This window comes from Callorhinus ursinus, unplaced genomic scaffold (genome assembly GCF_003265705.2).
Source record: "Callorhinus ursinus isolate GAN/ISIS: 27379988/994484 unplaced genomic scaffold, GSC_fseal_2.0 scaffold5, whole genome shotgun sequence".
In the NCBI taxonomy this organism is placed as follows: Eukaryota; Metazoa; Chordata; class Mammalia; order Carnivora; family Otariidae; genus Callorhinus; species Callorhinus ursinus.
In genome coordinates, this window is record NW_027397067.1 from 12,320,296 (window position 1) to 12,333,428 (window position 13,133).

General features: G+C 36.9%; 1 protein-coding gene across 3 annotated transcripts in view; it reads right to left on the minus strand.

The window, feature by feature from the left end:
• Nucleotides 1-1,732: 1,732 nt before the first annotated feature.
• The window catches only part of CA8 (carbonic anhydrase 8), a 94,340-nt gene continuing 82,939 nt past the window's right edge, over nucleotides 1,733-13,133 (minus strand). For all 3 annotated transcript variants that reach the window (XM_073892797.1, XM_025870628.2, XM_025870626.2), the window contains one exon: nucleotides 1,733-6,370. Coding sequence is in view for 1 of the 3 variants with exons in the window: in XM_025870628.2 (XP_025726413.1) it covers nucleotides 6,245-6,370 (126 nt within the window). In the remaining 2 variants the exon portion in view is untranslated. The remainder of the gene's footprint in view (nucleotides 6,371-13,133) is intronic.

The window sequence follows — 13,133 nt, forward strand, 5'->3', positions numbered from 1 at the left end:
ATAAGTTAATGACTAATATTGTTAAGTCAAGGTCATTTTCATTTTAAGAAATTTTACCAAAAACTACAAGTCTACCCTCAATCACAAATGATGATATTTGACACAAAATTCTGGAAAATATGCTCACTCAAGTGAAAATTCCAAAAGGGATAGCCAGACATTTCAAGTTAATACACTATCTTGAGAGAAAATTACATCCAGAATGACATGTAGAGCTTCACAGACCTGCTCCCCAGCAAAACAACCATGACTGATAGAATTGAAAAAAAAAAAGAAGAAATTTAAAAAGTCTGAAAATTTTTCTAAGGACACACAGCAAAAGAAGAAACATTTATTCAAGAAAATCTCCTAAATCTCAGTAAGAACAGGAAGACATATGGTAAGAGCACGCACCTGGGACAGGTGCACGAGTGAAAGGAGGTGAAGACATATGTGGTATGTTGTACCCACTTACTTTTTATCCTTTTTATGCCTATCAGACAGAACCACAGAAAGAGACAGCCAAGAATCCTCCTAGGATCAGAACAAATCTCACAGCTGGCCTCAAAACCATTCCAGCAAAGGGGTCCAAATTTAACTGAACCAGATGTGGAGCAATTTATGCCCCAGGGCATTGTCAAAAACAATGAAGCAACCAGCCAGGAATTAGTGGACCTAAGAGCTAGGGTGTTTGTGAGGCAAAGAGCTTAGCAGAGAGATCGAGGAAAGAGACCACACGCAAGAGAGTCCTGTTACATCACTGTCATTCCAGGATGACTGTGCACATGCCCAGAATTGCAGTTCTCTTGAGAAGCTACATCATAGGCTTCACAGTGCATAGAATAATAGATGTGATAAAAAAAAAAACAAGTCATTAAACAAGTAAACAAAGCAAACAACAACAAAAACAAGTGGGGGGGTGGGGGGAGTGGAGGAAAGGGGAGAAAATGAGCACAGGATCAGAGAAATATGGGACACTATTAAGTGTCCTAACAAGGGGTACCTGGGTGCCTCAGTTGGTTAAGTGTCTGCCTTTGGCTCAGGTCATGATCTCAGGGTCCTGGGATCGAGCCCCATAGCAGGCTCCCTGCTCAGTGGGGAGTCTGTTTCTCCCTCTACCCCTCCCCCTGCTCTGGTGCTCTCTCTCTCTCTCTCTAATAAATAAAATCTTAAAAAAGAAAGTATCCTAATATTTGCATAACGGGAGTACCAGAAGGAGAAGAGAGAAGCAGGAAAAAAAATACTGAAAGAAGGAATGGCCAAAAACATCCCAAATTTGATGAAATATTAATCTACATATCTAAGAAGCACAACAAACTCTAAGTATGATAAACACAAACAGATCTACACCCAGACACATCATAGTAAGAATGCGTAGGAGAGGGCAGGTAACAGGAAGGGCAGAAAAAAAAAAAGAAGAATTTGATAGCAGCAACATAAAAATGATTTGTCATGTAGAAGGAAACCCCATCAAGTTTAATGGCTGACATCTGGGACGCCTGGGTGGCTCAGTCGGTTAAGCATCTGCCTTCGGCTCAGGTCATGATCCCAGGGTCCTGGAATCGAGTCCCACGTCGGGCTCTCTGCTCAGCAAGGAGCCTGCTTCTCCCTCTGCCTGCCACTCCCCCTGCTTGTGCTCTCTCTCTCTCTCCCTAATAAATAAATAAAATCTTTAAAAAAAAAAAGTTTAATGGCTGACATCTCATGAGAAACAATGGAAACAGTGAAGGCCAAAAGGCAGCGAGATATCATACTCAAAGTGCTAAAAGAAAAAAAAACTGTTAATCAAGAATCTTATATACAACAAACTATCTTTTACACATAAAGGTAAAATAAATATATTCCCACATAAACAAAAAGAATCTGTTGCTAGTAGACTTGCCTTACATGAAATCCTTCAGTTTGAAACCAAGTGACCCCAGACAACAATATGAATCCATACCAAAAACCAAAGAGCACTGGTAAAAGTAATTATGTAATTATAAAAGACAGGATAAGTACATATTTCTTCCACTTATTATTTAAAAAGCAGCTGTATAAGACAGTATTATATAATTGCACTATTAGGCTTACGACATACAGAAATGTAACATATTTAACAATAATAACATATAGGAGGTAGGTGAAAACAAAGTAAGAAACTGGAGTAAATTACACAGATGGCAATGTGAATCTACAGGGCCAAATAAAGAACCAGAAATGATAAATAAGAAGGCTAACTTTATGAGAAATTCTATAAAGAAGAAATTCTATGTGTCCTTTCTTTGCTTAGCTTCTTTAATAGACAGACAATTCTATAAAGTAGTAATTATAACAATATATTGTTGGATTTGTAGGGTATATATATGTAATATATAAAACAATAATAGCACAAAAAGGAAGAAGAGTGAATAGAGAAATGTAAAGGTAGTATTTCTGATCTCACTGTGATCAAGTTAGTATAAATCTGAAGTAGATTCTGATGAATTACATGTATATGGTAAGCTCTATGGGGCACCTCAGTGGCTCAGTTGGTTAAGCATATGAGTCTTGGTTTTGGCTCAGGTCATGATCTCAGGGTCATGGGACTGCGCTCCATGTCAGGCTCCAAGTTCAGCATGGAATCTGCTTGGGATTCTTGCCCTCCCTCTCCCTTTGCCCTTCCCCCTGCTCATGCTCTCTAAATAAATAAATACAATAAACTTAAAAAAGAACATATATGGCAAGCTCTAGAGCAGCCACTAAGAAAATAAAGTCCAAAGAAAGTAAAAGAAAAAAATTATTAAAGTAATTGAAATAGTACAATGGAAAATATTCACTTAATGCAAAAGAAAGCAATAAAGGAGGGTCAGAAGAACAACAAAGATATGAGACATGTAGGAAACAGAAAGTAAAGTGGCAGACACAAATCCAACTATATCAACAGCAACACTAAACGTGAATGGGTTAAACAATCCAATCAAAAGTCAGAGAGATTGTCAGGCTGGATGAAAAAACAAGATCCAACTTTAAGTTGTCTACAGGAGACACACTTTAGATTCAAAAATACAAATACACTGAAAGTGAAAGAATGGAAAAGACAGTATTATATGGTTGCAAATAGCAACCATAAGAAAGCTGCAATAGCTATACTAATATCTTACAAGGTACTTTTTTAAAGCAAAACAGATTTCTAGAGATAAAGAAGGACATTTTATAATAATATAAGGAGAACTCCCTCACAAAGATATGAAAATTATACATATATGCACCTAGCAATAGAGCCCAAAATGCCTGAAGAAAAAGCTGACAGAAATGAAATGAAAAATAGATAATTCAAAAATAATAGTTGGAGCCATCAATAGCCTATTTTCAATAATAGAAATAGGAAGATCAACAAAATAGAATACGTGAACAACATCATAAACCAACCAGACCTAATAGACATCTACAGAACACATCAACAACAGCAGAATACACATTCTTCTCAAGTGCACATAGAACCATCTCCAGGATAAACCACATGCTAGGCCATAAAACAAGCCTCAAAAGATTTGAAAGGCTTGAAAACATGCAGAGTTAGTCCTCTGACCACAATGGAGGGAAATTATATATCAATAACAGAAATTTGGGAATTCATAAATATGTGGGAATTAACCAACACACACCTAAATAATCATTAAGTAAAAGAAGAAATCACAAGGCAAATTAGAAAATATTTTGAGATAAAGAAAGCAAAAACATAGCAAACAAAACTTGTAAGATGCAGCAGAAAGCAATGCTTAGAGAAAATTTTATAACTGTAAATGGCTTTATTTAAAAAAAAGATCTCAAACCAATAACCTAATCTTCCACCTTAAGATATTAGAAAAATCACAAACCAAACCCAAAGCGAGCAGAAAGGAAATAATAAAGGTTAGAGAAGAACTTAATGAAATAGAGAATAGAAACACAGTAGAGACAACCAACAAAACCAAATGCTAGTTTTTTGAAAAAGCGACAATATTGGCAAGCCTTTAGCTCAACTGACCAACAACAAAAAAGACTCAAATTATCTTAATTGACAAAACTTCTGAGGACAATTATTACTTTATACATCATCAGGTACATTAATCATCATGAATCAGAGACACTTTCAGATGTGTAAGCTATGTGAAAAAGCACTTCAGCTTGTTGCTTTTTTTTTTTTTTTCCTGTTAGGTAAACAAATCCACCCTAAATTACATTTCAAGATCCGTGAAATTTGTCATTTATCTCAAGTTAACTTCCCCCTACACCCCAACACACACACACTTTTGCTTTGAGAGGCTCCTTCCTCAACTTCAGGGCCCATTACATACCTTTCTTTCCCACACCATCAAAGCAGGATAGATTTGAGATCAGTTATTTGCACTTGTGTTTACAAATTACACTTTCAAATTCATTCCTACACAAGCATACGCTCACCAGCATTCATATTCTGAGTCTGAGGTACCGAAGTGTGGAAGGAAGAAGGGGTTTCTTATATTAAAGATTAGTAAGCCTCCACACAACCTTGCCAATGGCTACCACAAGCTGAAATCAAGTAGTTCATGTCAGCCTTTTGACTCAAAACATAGATGGTAAATAAATTTGATTGCTTCAGTTAAAAAACATTGGAGGGAGAAATATGGGCAACTAGATATTCCCCTACAGGTCATTTGAATTGTTATGTTTATTTTGTGTTTTTCAGGGACAGATGATAGGAGACTACAGGAAGCAGCAGAAGTCCAAGACGATCCCCTAGCTGCTCAGTACCAAGTGCATCAGGGCAGAGGCTGGGTACCTGCACCCCGCTTTCAGGCCCCAAACACAGGCTCTACCAAAGGAGTTCCAGGGCGCCTTTTGACTGGCTTCTCATCCACAAGAAAATGAAATCTTTGGAGGTCATCTTTAGATGTCAACTACTAATGAGGCAACACCTACGACCCATGTTCAGCGTGTGTGGCATGTTTTAGTCGAAGAGAGAGAAGTCTTTAAATATGCTACAGTCTTTGCAACCATGCTTTGCCATTTCTTCATTTTTGCATATGAGAACTACATACAGAAAGGAAGAATCCAGGGCTTCTCTCCACTTCTCAGAGGCTCTGCCCGATGCTGCCCTCCTGTGGTGCAGGTTCAGGGCGGACCCCAAACCTTCACAAGCCCCCACGCTTTTCCTCACTCTGCTGCAACGCCCATCCTTTCTCCCCCTGCCCAAGGTTCTACCAGGATCTTCCTTTGCTGCCGTTTTCAGGGATACTCGGTGTGATTTTTATTTGTATTTAATGCTTTTGTTATTACAGCCTCTACCCAACACATCTAAAATCTACCCAACACATACTGCTTGCACCTGTATGATTTCTAACTTGGACATTGTGCATCCCCAAATCCCTCCAAATTAGGACTATGAAGTCTTTGGTTTTACAATAATTATAACAACAAATAACATTTATTAAGTACTTGCTTTGTGCCAGGCACTCTACTGCTTTACATAAATTATCTCATTCCGTCACATCTAACTGCTTCTAAGCATATGCTTACATTTGCCAGTAGCACTTAAAATTTAATTAAAATAAAGATATTGTTGATTATCTTGGAAAGCAATGTCTCAACATACTAAAGTCCATAGAATAAAATATTTTAAGGTCTTACAAAATGTACAACACTAAGTTATTATAGGATACTATTAAATTTATGTTTCTATCATGGAAAATAAAGCTGTTTTCTGGTATGTTGTACCCACTTACTTTTTATCCTTTTTATGCCTTTCTCAAACTCCTGGAAACCAGAGCTTCTAATATGTCAAATAAATACAATTAGATTCATACATTCAATTTGATCCTTTGAGAAGTATATAAAGTGACTTTGTTCTTGCATTAACTCCCAAATTGTTTTGCATAATAACCAGCCTGACATTAATTGTGGCATGAGGGCTGAAAAACAACATGAGATATGACTTTCACTAATCCTTCACATTCCATTTTCAAGCATATGCTGTTCCTGATCAAAACTCTTATTTATTATCAAGAATTACATTATTCTCTGAATGAGTGAATTTTCTCTTGGAGACAGGAAATGAAGGATCGCTAACACTGGGAGTGTATTTTTCCTGTCTCAGTATTAATACATGATATATATTCATATTAATAACTCTGAAAACTAGTTTCATTGCGTCTACACATAAGCAATAAACAGTATGTGCAAAAATCTGAATCCTAGCAGCAGTGGTGTGGATATAGAATATTGGGTTTCTTTTGAAGGCACAGCCATTTCTAATATTTCATTAGAGCATGTGTAGAGGCAACTGTCACAGATGTCCATCAAAGCTGGGTTGGATGAAGACAAACAATGCAGGCTTTGAGGATAAACTGTAGCTGCAGCTCAAAAGTTTCCGTTTCTCATCGAAGGGCACTATAGGATCATTGTCTTCCTCCTTGAGGCAAAAAGAATGAATCAATTATGTTACTGACATCCCTCCACAGCAGACCGAAAAGTCTTTTTTGCAGTCCCACAAGAGACAGTGAGAACAAGATTTCATAAGAAAATGTGGAAATTTCAAAAATATCTACATGCTCAAGTTTGTCATCTCTGCAATTTTTCCATAACGTCTCCCATCATTTTATTTCTGTGGCAGAATCTACTAGTGTAAAATTTCACAGAAGTATTTTCAACAGAAGTAAATGCTTGAACTACTAAACAAAACATTTCTGTACCATGTTTAATAATAAGATTCAGCTTTAAGTTATTGTCATTAATTTCATGTATATTAATCACAGATGGTAACTGCTTGCACACAAAGATCACTTCTTGCTAGCCCCCAAATAACTTTGCAATTCTATTAAGTAAATGGATAAATAATAAATACAAAATAATACATGAAACAATAGTCTTTTTTGAGATAGTGAATTTCCCATTTAGGAAAAAAACAGCTAAGATTTTAGTTCAATAACATCTATTCGTGTTGCCAGTGATGGGAGTGGCAAAACCAACTTTCATATAGTTGCTGCACGTTAACTGGTCCACTTTTTGGGGACAATAAATACCTATTAAAATTCAGATTGCATATACTTTCTGACCTGAAATTACATTCCTAGAAGTTTATTGTACAGATATAACCATCCAATCATATGAAGATTTTATGTCGGGATATTCACTGCAGCAATTAAACAACTTCCTTCCTTAATAAAGTATAGAGTAGGACACAATAGAGTACTTGAAAAATGTCCACATAGGCTATGTGTGTATGGATGTATTGTACATACACACACACGTCTGCCCACATATGCAAATGTACATACAGATACATGCAATTTCTGGAACAATTTATTAGAAAGTATTTGTAATGTGGGGTATATTTTTCCCAACTACATTTCAAAAAAGATATAGTCCTAATCAAATCTTTAAGATCTCAGATAGAACTTCAAAGGTAAAATAGGACTTTGTGTATATATTTGACAATTATAACCCAGCAAATTTTAAGTCAAAGTGACTCACATGAAACTGATAATCAAAATTGTGAAGCCACAGCATTTCAGAGCTAAAAGGAGCCTAAAGGTCATGATGTATACATTTTCTGCAAAAGAAAAATAACCTGGAGTTCCCCATTTCCTAAAATGTGTTCCACGCAAGCAAAAATTAGTTGGAAAAATGAATCCGTGTTCAAAAAAAAAAAAAACTGGAAACTCTGGTTAAATACAGTAACATATGGTTCTTATATGTAAAACCACCTCAGAGTTCTTATATAAAAAACCACCTAACATGCTAATGTGCACTGTAAATCTCCAAAAGAAGGTTACGATATCCAGGATTCTCCAAATTTGTAGACTATCAGCTCTTGACTTAACAAACACCTTAATGGGTATCTTAATGGCTCCGCAGAACACTTTTGGAAAAGGCTAGTCGACAGGAATATATATTCCAAGTTTACCAGAGTAATGAAATTTCATTTTAAGAATATATGAAACCATTCTAAAAATTAAACAATCATGGTCCAAAATACCAATTAAACAAAAGATAGTTAATATGCAGTCTCCATAATCATACAAATTCAGGTCTTAACACAAAGCATTTTAACACTGAACGTTCATACACCCAGAGTGCAACAGATGCACATGCCCATTGGTGTCTCATTCATTTTGAAGTTCTAAGGGTCTGATGTAAATGGTTCTCAACAGATGCTAAGTGAATTCTAGTCTACCAGAGTGTGGACTCTTCCTGGTAAATTTAGGTACTCACCCTGCTAAAATCTCCCTCAAGAAGAAACTTAAAGATAATAATGCCCCCTGCTTGTTGGGCTTATTCTCCTCTACAAGGCACTGTGAGGATGATCTTTATGTTAGCTCCCCCCAAAGATGGATGCTTGATCTTGTTCACTGCAGAGACTAAGTTACCTGGGAAAATACTTCAATCGATCACAATCTGCAGTATGGATTTGGAATCAGGGAGACCAAGGTTCAAATCCCAGCTCTGCTGCCAACTTGCTGTGAGATTTTAGGCAATCTACTCGCCCCTTCTGAGCTTCAGATGATAGCAGAACCAGACAGAACCTCACAGGGTTGTGTGAGAATGTAATAGGACAACAGACAAAAGGTGACAACAGTGAGTCCCGGGCACATAATTGAGCTACTAGTGAGGATTTCGGTTGATTCTACAGACATCTCACTAGCATCCATAGCATGTGTTCAAAATTTACTTTTCAGAATTTCAGAGGAAGTTTTCATGGAAGGAAATTATACTTGATCTCATCCACAGTGTTCCCAAGGTCCAACGCAGTATCTGGCCCACAGCAAACACTCCAAGAAAATCATGTGTGTGTGTGTGTGTGTGTGTGTACATACATTAAACAGTATAACAAAATGACAGGGGCAAATTTATTATATAGTTTTATTTAATTTTTAAAAATTTGTATCAAAATTACACATTCGCATAAAGGGTTAAATAGTTTTAGAATGTTTCTTATGAAAACTAGCAGGTCTCTGTCTCTTATGCCACCAATTTCCTCAACTCTTTTAACTGAGTATTTTATTTACACCAAAGAGCTAAATAGTGTAATTGTATTACTCCTTTTCAATTTTTAGTATTGTCTCTTGACTTTCCCCATGGAGAATGAAGATTTGACCCTCCTTCCTCCTGTCAGACACCCCCCCACCACATACACATACACACACACACACACACACACACAACCCACATGCATATAAACCCTTCCTTCACTCCATCCTTCCAATACGGTTATGTAGTAACTTTGGCTGGATCAGTTTCTGTTCTATTCTTTCCATTATTGTGACGATGTAAATCTTATCCAGAGCTGAATTATGTGTATTAATGTATCACTTTCTTCCTGCACTTCTTTTCCCCTCCTGGAGTGAATAACCGTAATTATCTTGGGGTTTTTCCACCTTAGTTTTCTATGTACTCAAACCAAAGCTACCTCCCAATCCTCGGATACTCAGGAAGTTAAAGGCATATCATGCAATCTATCAATTTCATCTTCTTGGAGAAAGTTCTAGAATCTTCTCATTTGCTCATATCTGGACTCATGACTCTATCCCTACAACCCTACTTCACAAACATTCTGGGCATCTCCTTTGCTGGATCTCCTGGTTCCCAAATTCCCCATCTGTTTTCTCCATTTTGGTGACACGTACCTTCTAGTAGCTTCCTAGGAAGAAATCTTCAATGATCTTGATATTTAAAAATGACTACTGTAAGTTTGACTGGGTAAAAAATTCTACATGCGTTGTAATTTTACCTCAGAATTCATGCTTGACGTTTAGCTTCCAGTGTTGCTATTAGTCTGATGTTCAAATTCCAGTTTCTTTCAATGTTTTTTCTCCCTGTAATTCCTCCCTCTGTGTCTAGGAATTTCACAATGGTAGTGCCTTGCATTTTGATCAACCATACTGGAAATTCAATCAAACTGTAAATGTATGTCCATGAGTCCTGAGAAAATGTTTCAATGATTTTGTTGCTGCTTCCTCTCCTCCATTTTCTCTGTTCTGTCTCTTGTTTTCTGATTATTTGGATAATGGACCTCCTGCACGGGTTCTCCAATTTTCTTATTTATCTCCTGGTTTTGCTCTATTTTCTAAGAAATTTCAGTTCTGCTTTCTGATTCTACTATAAAAGTTTTCCTTTCTGCTATCATGTTTTCGGTTTCCAAAAGTTTTTTAGAATATTCCTTTTCTTCACAGCATCCAATTCCTGTTTCATGGCTGCAATCTCTTCCCTCACCTCTCTGAAGATATGAATGATCACTTTTTTGAACTTTTCCTAAGTATTTATTTCTTATATCTTGCCTTCTATTTGTTTTGGGCTCTGCTGTATTTTATGCCTTCTTCAAATGTCTGTAACTGTTCATACCTAAGAATGGGAACTACCACTATAAAAACAACAACAACAACACAACAAAAATCCAGAGTGGAGGCTCTGAGCACACAGAGGGCACTTATTTATCTGTCCTGCCTTCACCATAGAAGTACCAGCTGGGCCATTTCATTAAAAAGTCCCTGGGGTTGCTCAGATTCACCAGAAAGACCCTTCCAGGCCCCAGTCTATAGAGTAGAGGATTTTCTGCCAGTGTCCTGGAGGCCAAGTGGGGGAGGAGCAAACACAAGACATGAGGATATTATTTATTCTATTTTTCAGAGAGGAATCCTGATACTCAATTGCACCTAGGTCCTCTAATAGGCAGATTCTCTCTTCATCAGCTTTTAACAACTACACAGGATTTCAGCCTCCTCTCAATCCAACTTCTAGAGATTATCTGTTGCCACCAATTCCTGAGATTTTGAGAGATTATCACGTAAACAGGCTTGTTCCTCACATCTGCTAAGTCTATTACCTCACAACCATCTGCTTCCAGCTTCCAAAATATTTTTGCTGCTGTCTCTTTTGTTTTCTCTATTCTTGGAGGTTTGTGCACTTAAAAAAAAACACACACACAAAAACTTTTCCTGTTATTTTAATGCAATTTGTGGTGGAAACAAAATTAATTGCCTATGATCAATGGATTATCATTATTTGATACAAAAGTTCTTTTTTATACATTTGTGTATTTTCCCAAGTTTCTACCATAACTATATTAATTGATAATCAGAATATATATTTATTCAGAAAAACCATCTAAAGAAATGATACTTTCAATATACAAAGGCAATCAGACTGACTTGTTCCCCTTTGGGACTTCCTCCAAATACCCATTTATGTATATATAAAAAATAAGAAAACTTAACTCTAAAAAAAGAATGTTCTATTATACAATGATCACTGTTCATAACGAGACCCTGAAGTATGGCCATATCCTAAGAAGTCCTCTAAATCATCTGGTATTTCAGTATAATTGTAACAGATGCTATCTTTCACATGTGAGTATTTCTGAACCTTAAATTACCTTCTATGAAGAGACCCTAGGAAATGAGTGCAAATCAAATCACTACTGGGAGGATTTCCTGAAAAGCTATCAAAAATAAACAAGCACGTAAAATTAAAAGAAATCATAATAAAATAATAAAAAGGCACGCATGCCCATGTGCCCTACTTCTCAGAGGTCACTGCAGGTCTCAGGGCTGACCTAAGGGTTAGTCTGGTTCAGCTCACTGATAACACATTAAAGTTTTCCTCCTTAAGTAAGATAACTCAGGGTAAAATCTCCGAAATAAGAATCTTTTAAGAAATAGGGATGGGGGTGCCTGGGTGGTTCAGTCAGTTAAGCATTTGCCTTCAGGTCAGGTCATGATCCCAGGGTCCTGGGATTGAGCATCAGGCTTCCTGCTCAGCAGGAAGCCTGCTTCTCCCTCTGCCCCTCCCTTTGCCTCTCCCCCTGCTCGCGCTCTCTCTCTGGCTCTCTCAAATAAATAAAATCTTAAAAAAAAAAAAAAAGAAATAGCAATATGTTATACATGAGGATTCGCTCTTTCAGAATGGTCTCTTTGTCCTGTACACTAGAAGAACACTTTCTTGGGGGAGTTTTTACATGCTGTTTTTAATTTGGAGTTAGCCATGTACCTGATTTACCACCAACACTAGGCTGTAAGCCCCTTCAGGGAGAGTCTATATATGTCTGATTATGTTCTTATTTTCACACAGCCCCTAGAATGCCACCATACACAAAACAGAAGACTAAAAATAAATGTCCTTCCATGACAAACAAGGACACATGGCCACCTCTTCCCCCCCCAAGATACCCACTAATAACAACATCAGGTAATGAGGAAGGAAATACAGAGAGAAAGGAGGAAGAGAAAGGAAGAGGTCAGGAGTGTCCAATGCATTTGAAGATTCAAAGAAAAGAGTGTGAGGAAAATGCCATTGTATTTGGAAAGAGAAGTCAAAGCATATCAGAAATAAGAAAGGGGTGCCAGATTATTTAACGTTATTCTGAAAGTACTATATGGTGCAGTAAGTATTGAAATTAGAAAGGAGAAGACTGTCATTATTTACATATGTGATCATGGTCTGTTTAAAAAATTCGAAATAATCAGCTAAAATGTTACTGGAAACTATGTGAAAGGTCAGTGAAGAAAGCCAAGGACAAACCTAAGTAATTATTTGTTCAATGAAGAAATATTAACCCATAGAAAAATATAATGGAAAATGACACTAATCAAAATCGATAATGACATCAGTAACAATAATAGTAAAGAAAGAAAAAGAAAACAGTAATAGTAATAGCTCACATTTGTTGAACGCTAACCTCCACTAGGCACCGCGCTGTGCATTTTACCTTATTTCATTTCGTCCTCACAACATCTCTAGGAGGTTATTACTCTTAGTATCTTTTACATCATAGATGAGGACACCGAGGCTCACAGAGTATATCATTAATTTGCCCAAGTTGTGGAGCAAGTGGTGGTGCCAAGTTCCCCACCAAGCCACACCCAAAGCTGACTCTAGAGCCCAAGTTCACACACATCTGTAATAAGTCTAGTAGCGACGAGAGAACCATCCAATGAATGAAGAACATAAAAACTTTTAGTAAGTACCGACCTATGCATCGTTCCTTGATAGAAAGATCTGATACCAATTCTCCTTAAAATTATATATTCAATGCAATCCAAATGAAATATTCTAGGAAGATCCTTTTTTCTTTTTCTTTTCTCAAACTCTTTTCACACCTCCTCTTTCTTTTTTATTTCGACCCATCTGATAAAATGACCCTATAGATTATCTGGAAGAATTAAGCACGTGAAAACAGC